The sequence below is a fragment of the Pollicipes pollicipes genome, unplaced genomic scaffold (assembly GCF_011947565.3).
Source record: "Pollicipes pollicipes isolate AB1234 unplaced genomic scaffold, Ppol_2.1 Scaffold_6686;HRSCAF=7923_pilon_pilon_pilon, whole genome shotgun sequence".
In the NCBI taxonomy this organism is placed as follows: Eukaryota; Metazoa; Arthropoda; class Thecostraca; order Pollicipedomorpha; family Pollicipedidae; genus Pollicipes; species Pollicipes pollicipes.
In genome coordinates, this window is record NW_023596921.1 from 10,144,382 (window position 1) to 10,161,730 (window position 17,349).

At 57.8% G+C, this 17,349-nt stretch overlaps 1 protein-coding gene across 1 annotated transcript; it reads right to left on the reverse strand.

Moving 5' to 3' along the window:
* Positions 1–1,372: 1,372 nt before the first annotated feature.
* Positions 1,373–14,818, reverse strand: LOC119107437 (post-GPI attachment to proteins factor 6). The gene is made up of 13 exons (XM_037230881.1): positions 14,549–14,818; positions 13,734–13,858; positions 12,472–12,623; positions 11,943–12,113; positions 10,355–10,533; positions 9,584–9,715; positions 8,839–9,047; positions 6,423–6,583; positions 5,350–5,597; positions 4,689–4,768; positions 4,312–4,361; positions 1,951–1,955; positions 1,373–1,408 (listed from the first exon to the last, which is right to left on the reverse strand). The coding sequence occupies exons 1-13, from the start codon at positions 14,816–14,818 to the stop codon at positions 1,373–1,375; spliced, it is 1,818 nt and encodes a 605-aa protein (XP_037086776.1).
* Between the last annotated feature and the right edge of the window lie 2,531 nt (positions 14,819–17,349).

Genomic DNA, 17,349 nt, shown 5'->3' on the forward strand with positions numbered 1-17,349 from the left:
CGTACACTCCATCCCACGTCTCCACCAGTGTGCCCCCTGACCCACCCTGCCCTCAGCCGGCAGGCTCGGTCTGCCGGCGGCCGCGCTCCACCCCTACTCTGGGGCCGTCCTCACGGCAGCCGAGCACCACAGCCGCCGCCTCGTCGGCCAGCTCGCGGCGGCAGAAGGTGGGCGACTCGGCGGCCGGCGGCAGCTCGTCCAGCACCAGGTGGCGCTGGTCACTGGCGCGCCGGGCCCGTGCAGGGCCGCTCGGCATCAGCAGGAACAGCGCCAGCGCCAGCGACGCGTGCCACAGACTGTGCGTGTACTGCAACACGGGGAATAGAGAGGACTGTCACACAGACTGTGCGTATACTGGAACGCGGGTAGCAGAGGGGACCTTCATGCGGACTATACATGTACTGGCACACGGTGAACAGAGGGACGGCCACACAGGCTGTGCATGTATTGAAACACGGGGAATAGAGGGGAATGTCACACAGACTGTATGTGTGTATACTGGGAGACGGGAAACAGAGGGGACCGTCACTGGAACGCGAGCAACAGAGGGCACCATCACAGACCGTGCATGGTGCAGCCAAGAGTAAGCGGCAGACAGACGACAGCAAGTCACAGATTCTACAGCAAGACGGGCCGTTTCAAGCTGGCCTGAAAATTCAAATAAAACAACCAGCCTCATGGGTGACCGCACCCGCGCATGGACATCACGTGACAGTACACGGGTCAGCGCCAAACATCACCATCAAGTAGCTGGACTGCGATGCACTGACACAGAGAATACGAAACCGGCTGAGCTAACACTTCAGCAGAGCAGCTGGACTGCGATGCACTGACGCAGAGAATACGAAACCGGCTGAGCTAACACTTCAGCACAGCAGCTGGACTGCGATGCACTGACACAGAGAACACGAAACCGGCTGAGCAAACACTTCAGCAGCCCCCGGGCATTTCCTTGACCATGGCCATCACAACACGAATAACACTCAAGCAACACAGTTCAGAAGACAGTGCTGATAAGTTTCCGAGCCGAGCCGGCCGGCAGCCCCCCCCCCCCCCTTCCGGGTAGTTGACGTCCGTCAACGCCGTCACATACCGGGTAGTTGCCGTCCGTCTCGAACCAGGTGAAGAGAACGACGCCGACCAGCGCCAGCGCCAGACCCGGCAGCAGGCGGTACAGCAGCCAGGGCAGCGGCGGGCGCAGCAGCCGGCCGGCGCGGTAACAGCGCAGGGAGTACACCCCCAGCTGAGGGCGGCGGGTCAGGTCAGGTAAGGTCACAGCGCAGGGAGTACACCCCCAGCTGAGGGCGGCGGGTCAGGTCAGGTAAGGTCACAGCGCAGGGAGTACACCCCCAACTGAGGGCGGCGGGTCAGGTCAGGTAAGGTCACAGCGCAGGGAGTACACCCCCATCTGAGGGCGGCGGGTCAGGTCAGGTCAGGTCACAGCACAGGGGGTACACCCCCAGCTGAGGGCGGCGGGTCAGGTCAGGTAAGGTCACAGCGCAGGGAGTACACCCCCAGCTGAGGGCGGCGGGTCAGGTCAGATAAGGTCACAGCGCAGGGAGTACACCCCACCTGAGGGCGGCGGGTCAGGTCAGGTAAGGTCACAGCGCAGGGAGTACACCCCCAGCTGAGGGCGGCGGGTCAGGTCAGGTAAGGTCACAGCGCAGGGACAAGACGCCCAGCTGAGGGCGGCGGGTCAGGTCAGGTAAGGTCACAGCGCAGGGACAAGACGCCCAGCTGAGGGCGGCGGGTCAGGTCAGGTAAGGTCACACCGCAGGGAGTACACCCCCAGCTGAGGGCGGCGGGTCAGGTCAGGTAAGGTCACACCGCAGGGAGTACACCCCCAGCTGAGGGCGGCGGGTCAGGTCAGGTGAGGTCACAGCGCAGGGAGTATACCCCAGCTTAGGGCGGCGGGTCAGGTCAGGTAAGGTCACAGCGCAGGGAGCATACCCCAGCTGAGGGCGGCGGGTCAGGTCAGGTGAGGTCACAGCGCAGGGAGTATACCCCAGCTTAGGGCGGCGGGTCAGGTCAGGTAAGGTCACAGCGCAGGAACACGACGCCCAGCTTTGAGACGGGACGGTCATGTCAAATCTAAGTGAATGCAGGGGGCTGTCTGTTGACGGCCCCCGTAGCTCTGCACATGGTGACCATACAGCAAAGCACGGACCGACGTCGCGTGACGCGAAAATCAATGCGCCCTCGAGTCCCCGCATTAACCCCATTGCTGTGCGGCTCTCGGGAACCTGGATTCGTGCGAGGCGCTGCCAGCCTCCCCCATCCAGACCATCATGACCTGACAATGCAATCGACAGATCTTCATGCAAACGCTCTCCTGTTCTGGTATACTAATCCGACACAAAACACGCGAGGATGGCGGCAGCAAGCAAATAATGGTCGGCAAGTTCGCGTGGGGCAGCAAAAAGCAACATATCATGTGTCTAATCATATCTACAAGTGATGCGCAGATCGGATGCAAATCAATGGAAAGCGGCCACGACTTTATGACAAACATTTTTTTATGACCAGCGTTTAAAAACGTCCAAACTACAAATGGTGAGCTACATATCATTTGTCTTAAGCACCTCAACATGTTTATACTTGGAGAAAAGAGTGATGCACGATGTGTCTGAACACACTTATGCCCTTCGACAAAAACCATAGATGCAAAAAGTGACCGTTTTTTATCCATCTCGTGCGACAAACTTGTCGCAATGGGCCACGGCTCTGTTGGATCCCCTTTTGTCCACTGAGATCACTAGTGGGTATCACCATGCATCCCATTAACGGACACATCGAGCATGTCATACGCCCTCATGCTAAGTACCAAGCGATCTATTTCATGCTGACCGCCGGCTCCCACAAACACATCCCTTCAATGTGTATTAATCTCAAGGGCTCACTGACTGCACAAGTGTTACATCTTTGTGTAGTGTAACTTTGTAAGTGTAACACCTTTGAGTCATTAAAAAAAGCCTGTCAAGCTACAGCGGGCCAATCTGATGGGTTTCCAGCATTACCGTGGCCCCCAAAACCTCATTGCTGAACTTCTCGCAGTGAAAAACCTGCGGCCCTATCGTACGAAACCATCGGGCAGCTGTGCTCGGCAATGTGATGTCCGGCGCAGGGGACCGGTTTCGTCCGACAGGGACGGTCCCGTCGCCGAGTACGCACCACCAGTGCGGCAGAACAGAGCAGCTGAACAGGCTCAACGGCCTGCGGATCACCGCCACGCTTCCGCATCTTACGCTCTCCGCCCGCCGAGCCGCACCACGCGGCGGAGTGTCACGAGCCGCCGCTGCGGCGACGTAATCCGGGGCTCACATGCCACACACGTGGGCTCAACCGACCCCCGTCCCGGCGGTGGCGGGGTGCGTAAAACCCGGCAGTCATGGCCGCCGAGCAACGCCACCGCAACGCTGATCCGGACTGGAGACGGCGGCGGCGGTGGCGGCGATGGTCGCTCCGATAGCCCGCCTTCATGGAAACACGCCGCCCGCCCGCCGGGTCACTGGCCCCACCGTCGCTCTGTCGTGCGACCGCCGCCGGCCGGCCGGGGCACATAATCCGCGCCGCCGACAGATCCGGGCCGGGCCGGCCGGCACCGCCGGCCGTGAACCACGCTTCCACCACGGGCCGGGTCGGCGAGGCCCGATGCGCTGCCAGCGGGGTTGATGACCACGAGGCGGCCGCCTGTCGGGTTAGATCACCCCCGGTACCAGTGCAACGGGTTAAGCCCGCTGGCCAATGTGGTGGTGCTGCCAGCCGTGTCAGTGACACCGGATGACATCAAATGTGGACCTGTGATGTCTGCTGCTGTCAGCCGTGTTAGTGACCCCAGATGACACCATGTGTGGACCTGTGATATCTGCTGCTGCCAGCCGCGTTAGTGGCCCCGGATGACACCATGTGTGGACCTGTGATATCTGCTGCTGCCAGCCGCGTTAGTGGCCCCGGATGACACCATGTGTGGACCTGTGATATCTGCTGCCGTCAGCCGCGTTAATGACCCCGGATGACACCATGTGTGGACCTGTGATATCTCTGTGAGTTAAACTTAACGCACCTACCAAACGCATTAAATGACCACGAAACCCCCCGGCGGCCGATTATGGTGGCAGTAGCAGCATTACCAGCTGTTTGGGCGTCTCCTGATACCACCACCAGCCCATCAAATGGGGCCTGCCACCCTCAGCGGCCATACCAGCGACGCCGACATGACTTGCAGCCGTGTCAGTGACACCTGACACCACAATCGGCCGTGTCACCGGCCCACCACACCCCCAGATCGTGTCACAGTCAAAACAACCCCACCGTCGATCACCGCGCGCCGCTGGCTGACCCACAGCGCGCCGTTTGGCCCACTGCGGACGGCGGCGGCCCACCGTGCGCCACTCACCGGCACCGCGGCGGCGAGCAGGGCCGGTCCGACGAACACCCAGAGCGCGGTGGGCCGCACGCGCACGGCGGCAGCCCACCGTGCGCCACTCACCGGCACCGCGGCGGCGAGCAGGGCCGGTCCGACGAACACCCAGAGCGCGGTGGGCCGCACGCGCACGGCGGCGGCCCACCGTGCGCCACTCACCGGCACCGCGGCGGCAAGCAGGGCCGGTCCGACGAACACCCAGAGCGCGGTGGGCCGCACGCGCACGGCGGCGGCCACGGCCAGCGCGCCCAGCATGTGCAGCGGCGCCTCGGCCCGGCCGCCCAGACTGATGAGCGTCACCCAGCAGCTCAGGATCGATGAGAAGAAGTCGCAGAACTGCAACGCCTGCCGGGCGCCGACGGCAGCTATGGTGAGTGGAGTCTGTGGCTCTGATACGCTAGACGACACACACGGCCGGCTTGTGCGGGGACCCCCTGATGGCGGCGGGGTGCGTGATCTTGCCGGCAGATACACCAGCGGGTGGAGCAGTCGGGTCATCTCCTGTTTTACATCATCAGCACCGCCACACCCTGGGGAAGGTCTCCTAACCACGACCAGGCGCTACGAGAACGGGCCCAGTACCAGCCAGCGCTGCGCAGCCATTCAAAACTAACTAGCGCCGTGAGTGCTGTGATCAACGTAATATCGCGGTTCATATCCTGTGAATCGCGGTGGGGCCCCACACGGGACACCCATGCTCCACAGACGTCAGACTTATTCCGAAACCAAGAGCAAATGTCCGTGGTCTAACCACCGGCTAAAACAATAGCATGCGCTGATATCACCACGGTACCACAAAGCAATCAGACGGTCGTCACGTTTTCGTTGCGCGGACCGAAAGGGAAAGTTGGCTTCGAAAGCCATCAACAGTCCCCTCTGCTCAATTGCCAATAACCATCAGCCAGTCTGGAAGGCACCTGCCTCACCTCGAACGGGAGCAGGCAGTACTGAGAGCCGGGGACCTGCTCGCCCAGCTGGTCGCACACGTGGTACAACATGGAGAAGATCATGGCGGCCGCGCAGACCAGCGCCAGTGTGAAGAGGCGGCGGCGACAGGCGAGGCCGACGGCAGGCAGCAGGCACAGGTTGCTGAGCGTCAGCAGGCAGACGGCCAGCAGGCGGCGGGAGGCGGGCACAGCGTGCGAGGCGTCACTGCAGTCCCAGCCACGGTAACCTGGGGACAGAGCTGTCACTGCAACACCAGCCGCGGTGACCTGGAGACGGGAGTCGTCACTGCAGTCCCAGCCACGGTAACCTGGGGACAGAAGCTGTCACTGCAACACCAGCCGCGGTGGCCTGGAGACGGGAGTTGTCACTGCAGTCCCAGCTACGGTAACCTGGGGACAGAAGCTGTCACTGCAACACCAGTCGCGGTGACCTCGAGACGGGAGTCGTCACTGCAGTCCCAGCTACGGTAACCTGGGGACAGAGCTGTCACTGCAACACCAGTCGCGGTGACCTCGAGACGGGAGTCGTCACTGCAGTCCCAGCTACGGTAACCTGGGGACAGAAGCTGTCACTGCAACACCAGCCGCGGTGACCTCGAGACGGGAGTCGTCACTGCAGTCCCAGCTACGGTAACCTGGGGACAGAGCTGTCACTGCAACACCAGCCGCGGTGACCTCGAGACGTGAGTCGCCACTGCAGTCCCAGCCGCGGTAGCCTGGGGGCAGAGCTGTCACTGCAACACCAGTCGCGGTGACCTGGAGACGGGGGTCGTCACTGCAGTCCCAGCAGCGTTTATCGGCCAGCCTGTCACTGCGCCTCCATTTTTCATAAACCACAGTAAATGAAGTCTCTTTCACAGTAACCTGCGCCTTTTAGTGTCAGCGGGTTCGCAAAATACACTTTCAACTTGCAAGCATATACAGATACACTACTTCCTATTATTTTCACATAACTTAAGCCCATGTGACTCTTCATCGGGGCTAAACGGACCTAAAGGCGGCGTCAACAGTGTTAGGACCACAGGACGGAGGGGGGGGGGGGGGGCGCGTACCGTCCCGGCAGCTGCAGGATGTGAAGTAGTGCTGGCCGCGGTGGGTCTCGCGGCAGGTGCCGTGCCGGCCGCAGGGCGCGTCCGGCCACACACACGGCTGCGTGTGCACGTCCAGGTTCACTAGGTACTTGGAGCGGACGCAGGGAAGCGTGGCGCCCGACCTGAAGACGGCACGGTGGTCAGGTGACGTGACGAAGCTGTATTATACCAAGACGGCGCAGCACAGGCAACACCACGGAGGATATAATACCGACAGCACGGCGCAGAGAACACGGCACAGAGGGCACAATGCAGAGAACAGGCACAGAGAACAAAGCGCAGAGAATAGGCACAGAGGGCACGGTATACAGAACACGGCACATAGGGCATGACACACATGACACAGCACAGAGGACATGGTGCAGAGGTCACAGCACAGAGAGCATGGCACAGAGGACACCGTGCACAGGAGACGGAACATGGAACAAGACGCAGGGAAAACGGTGACGACAGTAAGTTACAGAGAACGCAACAAGCCCTAATCACGCGGCTGAGGATACAGCGCCGTAAAAATGGTGACGAGAATAAACTACAGAGAACAAGGCATGGATGAGAGCAAGTTACAGAGAACATGTAGCTGGCGGCACGGTGACGAAAATACAAGATTACGATAACGGGAGCATGACAACGACAACGTGGTAGAGAAAACACGCTACTGGGAAGACAGCACAAGAAGACGAAATGTACAGAACTGCACAGACGGGACACCGGATTAGAGACACCATAGGCTATAGGTCATTTTAGCAACAAAAAAAGAAAGAAAAAAAGAAAACAAAACAAAACGGTTCCAATAATATTAGAACGCAGAATATCATCCAATAAGCTTTAAAACTGTCTCATGCGCGGCGTGTCAAGAGGCGACCAACGCCCAGAATCAACGGTGAAAAAAGGCATTCACCACAAACGGGGCTGTGTGGAAGCCACCGAGTACCGAACACTGTAGTCCCATTCCCGCACATGGCGATGACACGAAACGCGCCACTCGCAAGTTAAACGGCGATGTGATCAAAACTAAAACACAATGCTCGATGCCCGTGATGAGCGCCTGATTTAAACGGCTCCCTAATCTGAGCGGCATCTATTTGATGCTCCCCGAGGTGAACGGCTAACCGCCAAGAAGGGCTAGCAGACGTCAACTGCGTAGAAGGGAGCATAAATACACACAGATGGAGAACCCGCCGGCGACAATATGGTGGTAGATGTCATGCAAATTTTAGCGCTTGTTCAGGTCAGGGTCATCTTCAGCTGGTTTTAAAAGCAGCACAAGAATAGGCAAACTTGTTTATCGCCTATGTGCTACATGCTACGGTGCAATAATGTTCGCATTTTATTCCCTCAGACCGTTTTCGACCACCAGCCTCTGAACGTTGCCCATCACCCGTCACCGAGCCAAGGCTGTCACTGGAAAGGAGCTGTAGTCGGTCAGTTGCCGGGCGTATACATATACATTGTGCCGGGCGGGTACAACTTCTGCTTTTCGCAGAAGTTGTACCCGATGCCCCTGTTATAGCTCAACAGCCCGACCCCGTCGTATCAGCCGGCGATGGCAAATTAGAGCCTGCATCAAGGTCACACGCCATGGCGACGACGGGATGCAGCGAGTACTGACTGGCCATCTAGTAGACTACATAGAAAGTATGTCTGTCAATGAGGCACACATCAGGTGCATCCCCTCCCGTCAAAAAAAAAAAAAAATAATGCAGACGACATAAAAGCCCGGCCCGCTCGGGATAGTGATTTTCTGCGTGAGTAACCATCAGTTTGTCAAAGTGGGTCTGTTTTACCAAACTGTCAGCCATACCACGACACGAATGGAGGCCGCTCGAGGCTGTGCCTTTCCCGACATCATATCACCAGCGAGCAATGAACTCGTCCCGTGTCAGAAACGTATAACCAAGACAAGTAAAAAACCACAGGTCGAGGCCACGCCGCCGGATAAGTACAAGTGGTAATTATGGCAACCTCAACGGTGGCGTACTCACTCCGACACGTTTCTGCCTTGCTTGATCGCGAGGATGCCGCCGCGCCGGCATGTTTCCCACCATCGCGACGCATCCTTTACCGCCGCGCCGGCGCGTCTCTCACCGTCGCGACGCATCTCTCACCGCCGCGTCGACGCATCTCTCACCGTCACGACGCATCCCTCACCGCCGCGCCGGCGCGTCTCTCACCGTCGCGACGCATCTCTCACCGCCGCGACGTATCTCTCACCGCCGCGTCTCTCACCGTCGCGACGTATCTCTGACCGCCGCGTCTCTCACCGTCGCGTCGACGCATCTCTCACCGCCGCGTCTCTCACCGCCGCGACGTATCTCTCACCGCCGCGTCTCTCACCGTCGCGACGTATCTCTCGCCGCCGCGCCGGCGCGTCCCTCACCGTCGCGAGCTGCAGCGGGTGACCATGCTGATGTACCAGACGGCCGGCTCTGGGAAGGGCAGCAGGCGGATGGCGCGCGTCTCGGCCTCGGATGCCGAGCTGAGTCGGAAGGCCAGTGGCGGCTCGCAGCGGAGCCGGCCGGCCGCCGAGACGGGCAGCACGTGCGCCGAGAGGCAGCACTCCACTGTCACCACCTGGGCAGAGTCGTTCTGGGGACGAGCCAGGCGGGGTGGTCAAGGTGGGAGGCAGCACTCCACCTTCACCACCTGGGCAGAGTCGATCTGGGGACGGGCCAGGCAGCCTGGTCAGGGCACGAGGGAGCAATTATACCAGAGCAGAACGGCTCGCCCGAGGCTGGACAGGGTCATGACGCATTGAGCTGCGCCAGCTGTTTAGGGAAATTCACGGCCCCTCGCACCGCTGCGAAGCATATGCTGAACACGTTTGATACTAACACGAGGCATATGCTCAACATGTCTGATACTAACACCAAGCATATGCTGAACATGCCTGATACGTGTTCAACACATGCTTGGTGCTGCATATGTTGCATATGCCTCCCACCAAGCATATGCTGAACACGTTTGATACTAACACCAAGCACATACTGAATATGTCTGATACCAACACGAAACTGAAAGCGTGAGGATAGGCTTAACGCCGTGGGCGGGAAGCGTAGCAAATGGCGAGCTGGTGAAGATTGGACAGCGACTGACCGCTTGCCAGTGCGGCGGGGTGCCCTCACCGTCAGCAGCTTGTTGAGCTGCAGGTCCACATACAGGGTGCCACCCACGTCGACAAACTCTCGCGTCTCGAACCGCACCGAGTGCGGCCGGCGGTCGGTCAGGTGCACCCACGTGTAGTAGAAGGCCGCGTTCTGCGGCCCAGCGAGCCGGGTCAGGGCGTCACGTGCACCCACGTTCGTTCAGAAAGCCGCGTTTTGCAGCCGAGCGCGCCGGGTCAGGGCGTCAGGTGCACTCGCGTTCGGGGGAGACACGTGCTCTGAAGACACGCTGAGGGCTTCTGAAAACACTCATTGCGCTCGACTGGCTGCATCGGTACATCGAACGAAAACATACGACGGTCAGACGGCTTAGAGCCAAACAGTGTGTTTGGTGCTCAGTTGCAGTGACGGATTTAACATTACTGCAAACAATAAGCGGTATTGGTGATCTTAAAACGCTATGACATGGTGTTGATGATGATGGCGTTGATGATGATGCTGGTGATGATGATGATGATGTTGCGGCGCGTTCACCACACTGGCCGTTTTGCGCCCAGCTTCATCAACTTCGACCACTCTGATGTAGCTGATGTCAATTTCGAGTCACCATCCATTTTTCTGGCTCGCTCCTTATAATAGAATAGCGCTTAAACGGGACACACTGCCGTAAGTTGGCCTTAAAAAGGAGCCAGCCGGCGCCAGCCCCTCCAACCCTTTACAAGTCCACGTTCCACGCGGAGCTCGATCCACCGGTCCACCATCAGGGCGGGCGGTCCGCCAACGCGCGCTTACCACAGCCAGGAAGGTGTCGGTGAAGTCCTGCGCGTACTTGATGCGTGTCAGCTCCGTAAGCGGCCAGCAGCGCGGTGACGTCGGCCGCGCTACGGAGCCGTTCGTCTGCCGTCCACCGCTGACGTCAGCCGTGACGTCAGCAGTCGGCGGCCGGCCCTCGGAGGCGACGAACTCGCAGTCTGTGGTGGGCAGGAACACAGGATCAGCGCCACGACGAGGGTGCACTGAGCTCGAACGTGAGGAGGTTATCAGACTCGGACAGGTAGCACAGCTACGAGGTCATCGGACCCGGACAGACAGTACGGCCGAGAAGAGGCCATCGGACCCGGCCAGACAGCACAGCCGTGAGAAGGCCATCGGACTCGAACAGACAGCACGGCCACAATGCCACCGGACCCGGACAGGCAGCACGGCCGTGAGGAGGCCATCGGACCCAGACAGACAGCACGGCTGTGAGAAGACCATCGGACCCAGACAGGCAGCACGGCGACTTCAACCATCAGCGATATTACTGCCTTTGGGATGAGAGCAGGGAGCTGTCCTCATTTCTCCAATGGCATGCGCTTTCAAGTACAGTGAGGGTTGAAATAAGGGACATTTCAAGAATTCACGAGCCGCATAGTCATAAGAACAGGCACCGATGACAACTGTATGGCAATGTTTTAACGAGCATTTCCCGCACAGCACGAGGACTTGACAAGACACTCAAACATTTTTTGACTTACTTTGTAGTTAGGTGTCATGTTGACCAATGCCACATCAGGCCCACAATAACGACCAAATTAAGGACGGAAATATCGTTCGGGCTATTGTCCTCGTCTGATGTGCATTACTAGTAGGTCGTCTCAATCCGTCCCTTTAACTACCAACAACCGCACAATCGCCGGCAATCGATGTTCCCTCTCCTTTGCCTGCCTTCCGGCACAGTCACTATCACACACTACCTGGCCGTGCACCTGTCTGACCCTGACAAAGTCCTGTGTGCCCACGCACAGCAGTAGTTCACCTACGACTCGAATGGTGGCTCTTAGGTTTACTGCACCTCGCCAGCACAGGACGAGGTGGGGGTATGATTCCACTGCCGGTTCCACAATCTATGTGTTCGATAAAAAATAGGCAGCAGTTCCGTACGTGATTTACAGTTCTTCTCTCGGTACCTTTACGGCACCTCCTACGGTTGGCCGATCCAGATAGGTCAAACAAATTTTTGCCGTCTGTACGTGGCCTCTAATATAGCGGCGAAGTCAAGATGACAACTAAGCGTGCGCTATTCCCTTCTAAGCATAGCATGAGGCCATCTGACAACATTATGCGACCTTTCATGATCTTGACCTTGGATGACCTTACCCTGATATTTAGAGGCAATGATATAGCCGCATGCTTCAGCGGGGAACACCATCGCGCGCTGACAGCGCGGGGCCCTGCGGCGTTCAACTGGGCGAATAACCGCACCAAGTGTGCCTAACAAACTAACTGTCGTCTTCCTCATCGGCGTGAACAACGATATATGCCAAAACATGCTCCTGCATTTGGCAGAACACGGGTTTCCCGAGAATTTCCCTCGGCTGGACCCGAACCCGAGACCCACGTGTCAGGGTGACGGTGAGGTTGACGACGGCGTTGCTCTCGGCCACCACGGCCAGGTGGTAGTAGGCGTCGAGCCACAGCTGGTCCGGCTCCAGCCGGTACGTGCGGCCCTCGCGGACCCCGCTGATGTTCAGCTGGCCCACGGGCGCGTCCTCTGGCGAGGCGGCGTCCTCTGAGGACGCGGGTGGCGGTCACGACACCGCCCGGTCCAGCGAGGACCCTCGCAACGACACAGATAGCGGTCAGACAGCCGCAGGTCGCCACGCCACACGATCCATAAGCGAGAGCTTCTCAGAAGACAAAGGCAACAGTCGGGACATCAAGCTTTCATGTGGGTACTCCTCTCCTGAGGATGCAGGCTGCGGCCGGACAATGGAAAGCCAGCTAAGTCGAGACCCCCTCACGATACAGGCAACAGTCAGGCCATGGCACGGCTCGGCGATTTGGGCGCACCCGAGGGTCCTCAGCGAGCAGCAGAGGTATGGCAAGTGGCGATCACGTGGTAGTGAGTGACAGTACAGACGGCGTACGTGATGGCGCGCTGGTTGGAAGGGCGCGCGGCCGCAGCGCCAGCCAGCTGATGCAGGGGTGCACGTCATCCTCGGGCGGCGCGCCGGGCTCCACCACGCGGCAGCCTGACACCCGCACCGACACCGACTCCGTGTCCGACGGCACGTGGAATCTGCCGGCGCAGACACGGTATCAAGACCAGCGCACACAGCCACGGACAGTCATGACGTGTGCTGACATGGACAGTGTCAGACACGGAGTGTCGGACATGGACAGCGTCAGACACGGAGTGTCGGACATGGACAGCATCAGACATGGACAGCGTCAGACACGGACAGCGTCAGATACGGACAGTCAGACATGGACAATGTCAGACACGGAGTGTCAGACATGGACAGTGTCAGACATGGGCAGAGTCAGACACGGACAGTCAGGCACGGACAGCGTCAGACATGGACAGCGCCAGACACGGACAGCGTCAAATGCAGACAGTCAGACATGGACAATGTCAGACACGGAGTGTCGGACATGGACAGCGTATGACACGGACAGTGTCAGACGTGGACGGTGTTAGACATGGGCAGTGTCGGACATGGACAGCGTCAGACATGAGAAGTGTCAGACACGGAGTGTCAGACATGGACAGCGTCAGACATGGACGGTGTCAGACACGAAGTGTCGGACATGGACAACGTCAGACACGGACAGTCAGGTACGGGCAGTGTCAGACATGGCCTGTGTCAGACATGGACAGCGTCAGATATGGGCAGTGTAGACACGGCTGATCACGGCCGGCACACAAGCATGGAAGTTCACACGATCTGGTGCGACGGACACGGGTTCACGAAGGAGTGCATGGTAGCCGGGACGGACAGAAAGACTACCTGTGCACTCACGGTCACAGGGACACCAGTGGCCACCCACACAGGCATACACGGCCCCAGTCTAATGTTGATAAGCAGCTGTGGGGGAAGGGGGGGGGGGGGGCGCAGCAAGCTGCACATCAAGCCAGGATCGTAATGGAACGAGTCGTACAGCGCATGACCGATGAACAGAGCAAGCACCAGATGAGATGTGGCGGAAGCCTGAAACAAGTGGCAGTGCTGATACAGCAATGTACCGGGCCATGCGGCACGTGCCACATCGTTTAGAGCGCGCGGGTGCACGTATCCCACCCCGAGAGCAGCAGCAACAGGCTAATGGACACGTGACATTCGCCGTGGCGAGAGCGCCCGCCCGAGCCGGCGAGCACTGCCTCGGGGCAGGGCTTCGGCTCACTGACTTGAAGTAGGATGTCCGCGCGATGGTGCGTATGGTGAGAGGTCGGTTGGTCTCCAGCAGCTGGGGACGCTCCTGGTGCCAGTACCCGATCGAGCCCAGACTGTACAAACACCTGTGAGTGATGCCCTGAAATACAGACAGCCATTGTACAATGTGTAAAGAATCACTGCATACAGAAAGGGTCTTGACATGCCACTTAATCAGGTTTGCCGGTATAACGGTACTGACTACCACTTTGCTATCATACGAATGACGCACAAAGATTCCTCCATTAAATGTCTCGATCCATGGTCCGTCATTTTCATTCCGACCGTGTAGATCTCTTGTAGTCCGTCGGACGCGGTCTCTGCGATCCAATCAACGGCAAAGGATCTCACAACGATTTTGGTGGCACAATGGTATCTAAAACCCACAGCTCTCCGCATTCCTTCCATCGACTTCCACTTCAGCCCCAGCACAACCACCCGTTTGCCGTGACCGTCGCCGAGCTGGATAATGTCTGTCATCGCCAACTCCTCATGCCCTCCTAGTCCCAGCATGCCCTCCCCAGTGCCTACTACGCTGGTCCGGCTTCAGCAGAGGCGACACCACCCCGTCTATCTCATCTTTTGTTGACCCCATTCTAGCATACCCTGCTGCCACCAGACCCCTGCTGAGCCACGGCCTGGTCCCAGAACAGCACCCCCACACAGACCCGCACCTCGTGTTCCTGGCCGTCGCCCCCGCTGTAGCAGCGGCTCACCTGCTGCGCTACGGCGCGGTCCCAGGGCGCGATGTAGGCCACGGCATACCAGGGCCCGTCCAGCGACGGCTCACCTGCTGTGCCACGGCGCGGTCCCAGGGCGCGATGTAGGCCACGGCGCACCAGGGCTCGCTGCAGTGACGGCTCACCCGCTGTGCCACGGCGCGGTCCCAGGGCGCGATGTAGGCCACGGCGCACCAGGGCTCGCTGCAGTGACGGCTCACCCGCTGTGCCACGGCGCGGTCCCAGGGCGCGATGTAGGCCACGGCATACCAGGGCCCGTCCAGCGGCGGCTCACCTGCTGTGCCACGGCGCGGTCCCAGGGCGCGATGTAGGCCCGGCATACCAGGGCCCGTCCAGCGACGGCTCACCTGCTGTGCCACGGCGCGGTCCCAGGCGCGATGTAGGCCACGGCGTACCAGGGCCCGTCCAGCGGCGCCGCTACTGTCAGCCGGTGGCTCGTGCAGTCGTGTGGCAGCGTGCCGGTCACCAGTGCCAGGCGAAGCAGCCCCGCGCGCCGCTCGTACAGCTCAGCCGGCTGCGACGCGTTCTCCGGATTGACCACGGGGTAGCTGCCATGCTGCAGGTACCTGGCCGTGCGGGGAGGCGACGTGTCGATGCTGCCGTGGTCGGGGGAGAGCTTGTGTGGAGCGGGGCGGGACTGGGCGACCGAGCACGGCATGGAGGCGAGCACAGGGCACACAACTACACCAGGCGACCATTCGACTGGGCGGGAACGGGTGACCGAGCACGGCACGGAAGCGAGCACAGGGCACACAACTACACCAGCAAAACATTTGACTATCACAGTAGCCGATCTGGGCGGGGCTGTAGGACTTTACAGGCCAGAAACAGTGTCACAGCTGGGTGCCACAAGCCACAGAAGTCAGATATGTCGGAAAACATTAGAACATTGTCACAAACTATCAGCCCAGGTATTTGCTGGACTAAGCCAATATGTTACTTCAGGGATAATGAAATGCATGCAGCTGAGTTGAGGCACTAAGCTACTTTAAGCCTCACACAATATATACAGCCAAAGCAATCAAACACAGTCCACAATGCAGGACCTCTCCCAGAACCACACTCACACATGGATGTCCCGGCGATGGCATCCAGGGTCGTCCATGACTGCCGAGAACTCCCAGAGTGCTGGGATGTGGCCGGCTGGTACATGGTAGTGAAAGAGCGCCACATCCGCGTAGCTGTGGTATGGGCGCAGCGCACCTTGCTGGTACACATCAGGCAGCTGGCCAGAGGCATGACCCAGCAGCACTGTGGTGGTAACAGGTCAGTAAGGTCAGAAGGAGGGCTGGAGTGGAGATAGGCTAGGGACAGCACAGGGAAGTGGGAGAGCAATGAGTTGTGGGTGGCATCAGTGTGAACATGGGTGTGGCCAATGCAGAGTCAGAAAAGGCTAAGGGCAAGTCAGTACATAATGTGCATCAATAAGTGGCATTACAGGTCATCAAGGATAAAGCTTGCCACATATGGCTTAAGTAGAAATAAAAAGCTAGCCCTAACCCACTATCTTTGAATAAAAAGCTCATCCCTGGATAAAACTTCACTATAAACTGAGATAAAAAACTTTTCTGCCTCCTCCTTGCTTGTTGTAACATTCTCTCCACATGGGTAATGACAAATAGGCTACAATGGCAATACATGTTAGCATTACCAGCTTAACTGGGCAGATGCTTAACTAAACTGATGCTGACAGCAGCAAAAATAGTGCATCATGGACTATGTCCTTCACAGACCCACCTGAAAGGAGCAGTATCATAATTTCTGAAAACAAGTTAAGGTGCAGTTTGTCTTGCTGAGAGGTATGTACAACTGCATGTTTATCTGCAGCCCATTATCTTCCCACATTTTCATAGCTTTATGGTATGGCTGAAGATGTGAAAACTGCATGCAACTGTAAAAACATTTCAAAGTGCACTTAACATAGGCAGCAGTTTTATACCTGAGATTCTACACACAAGACCATTCATAAATTCCAGGCACTTCTGATATCTATGGCAGTCTAGCCTACAAGACCATTAATTCATTCCAGCAAGCATTAAAGCAGTGTGCGCATGATTAAATGTCTGCTTATGGTTAAAACATAGTCAATATCTTAAAGCAGTATTATATTACATGGGGAGGGTAGAGAAGCATGAAAAATATGTTGCACAACAATGCAGGGATGATACTAAGTTCCTATCCAATGGCAGTAACACACATGTCAGAATGTTTATGAAACTTTGAGGTCTACTGCTTAGGATGCACCATTCTATCACCAAAACAAAATTCAAACACATCCTACATGAATGACACTTCTGACACACTGAAGCCCGCTGATGCAGAAGTGGTTGCCCCGCATAAATTTAATATGAAGCAGTCTGCAATCCTCGGCAAAGACATCAGCACCATGCTTGTTGAGCACTAAGTTCCTCCTTTGAGACAGAAGACAACAGTGGGTCACTTTTCGTTATTTAGCCTCCCCCTCTCAACGCATTTTGTGAACCGACGTCCTTGATCCTGTAGAATAGTGGGATCCACACAAGCATGACAACTAATACCTAATGTTGGACCATACGAATACCAACCGCCCTCCCCACCATCCTCGGACCTGTCCCACGCCCTTGCGATTACAAACCAGAGCTCAAACGCGGAAGGTCAAGATGACATATATTACATCTTGCCATAGCACATCTGCTGCGTTTCAAATGATGCGCACACTCCACTTTCTGCGCTTGCGATCGATCTGACAGCCAATAGCAAACTAGGGTTTCTTATCTGCCTTCTCTGATTGGTCACGAGCTGCTATATTGTGCGTATAACTCGTTGGCAGATGTTATCAACAAAGGTGTATATCCACCTGCACGTTGAGGAA

Bases quoted from the DNA above. Each gene is read 5' to 3' on its own strand.
- LOC119107437 (XM_037230881.1), bottom strand. From the start codon at position 14,818: ATGCCGGGCCTACATCGCGCCCTGGGACCGCGCCGTGGCACAGCAGGT. The intron at 9,716-10,354 runs GTAAGCGCGCGT...GCTGGGCCGCAG, and splicing joins CCGACACCTTCCTGGCTGTG to AACGCGGCCTTCTACTACAC. The intron at 9,048-9,583 runs GTGAGGGCACCC...GCTCGTCCCCAG, and splicing joins AGCTCAACAAGCTGCTGACG to AACGACTCTGCCCAGGTGGT.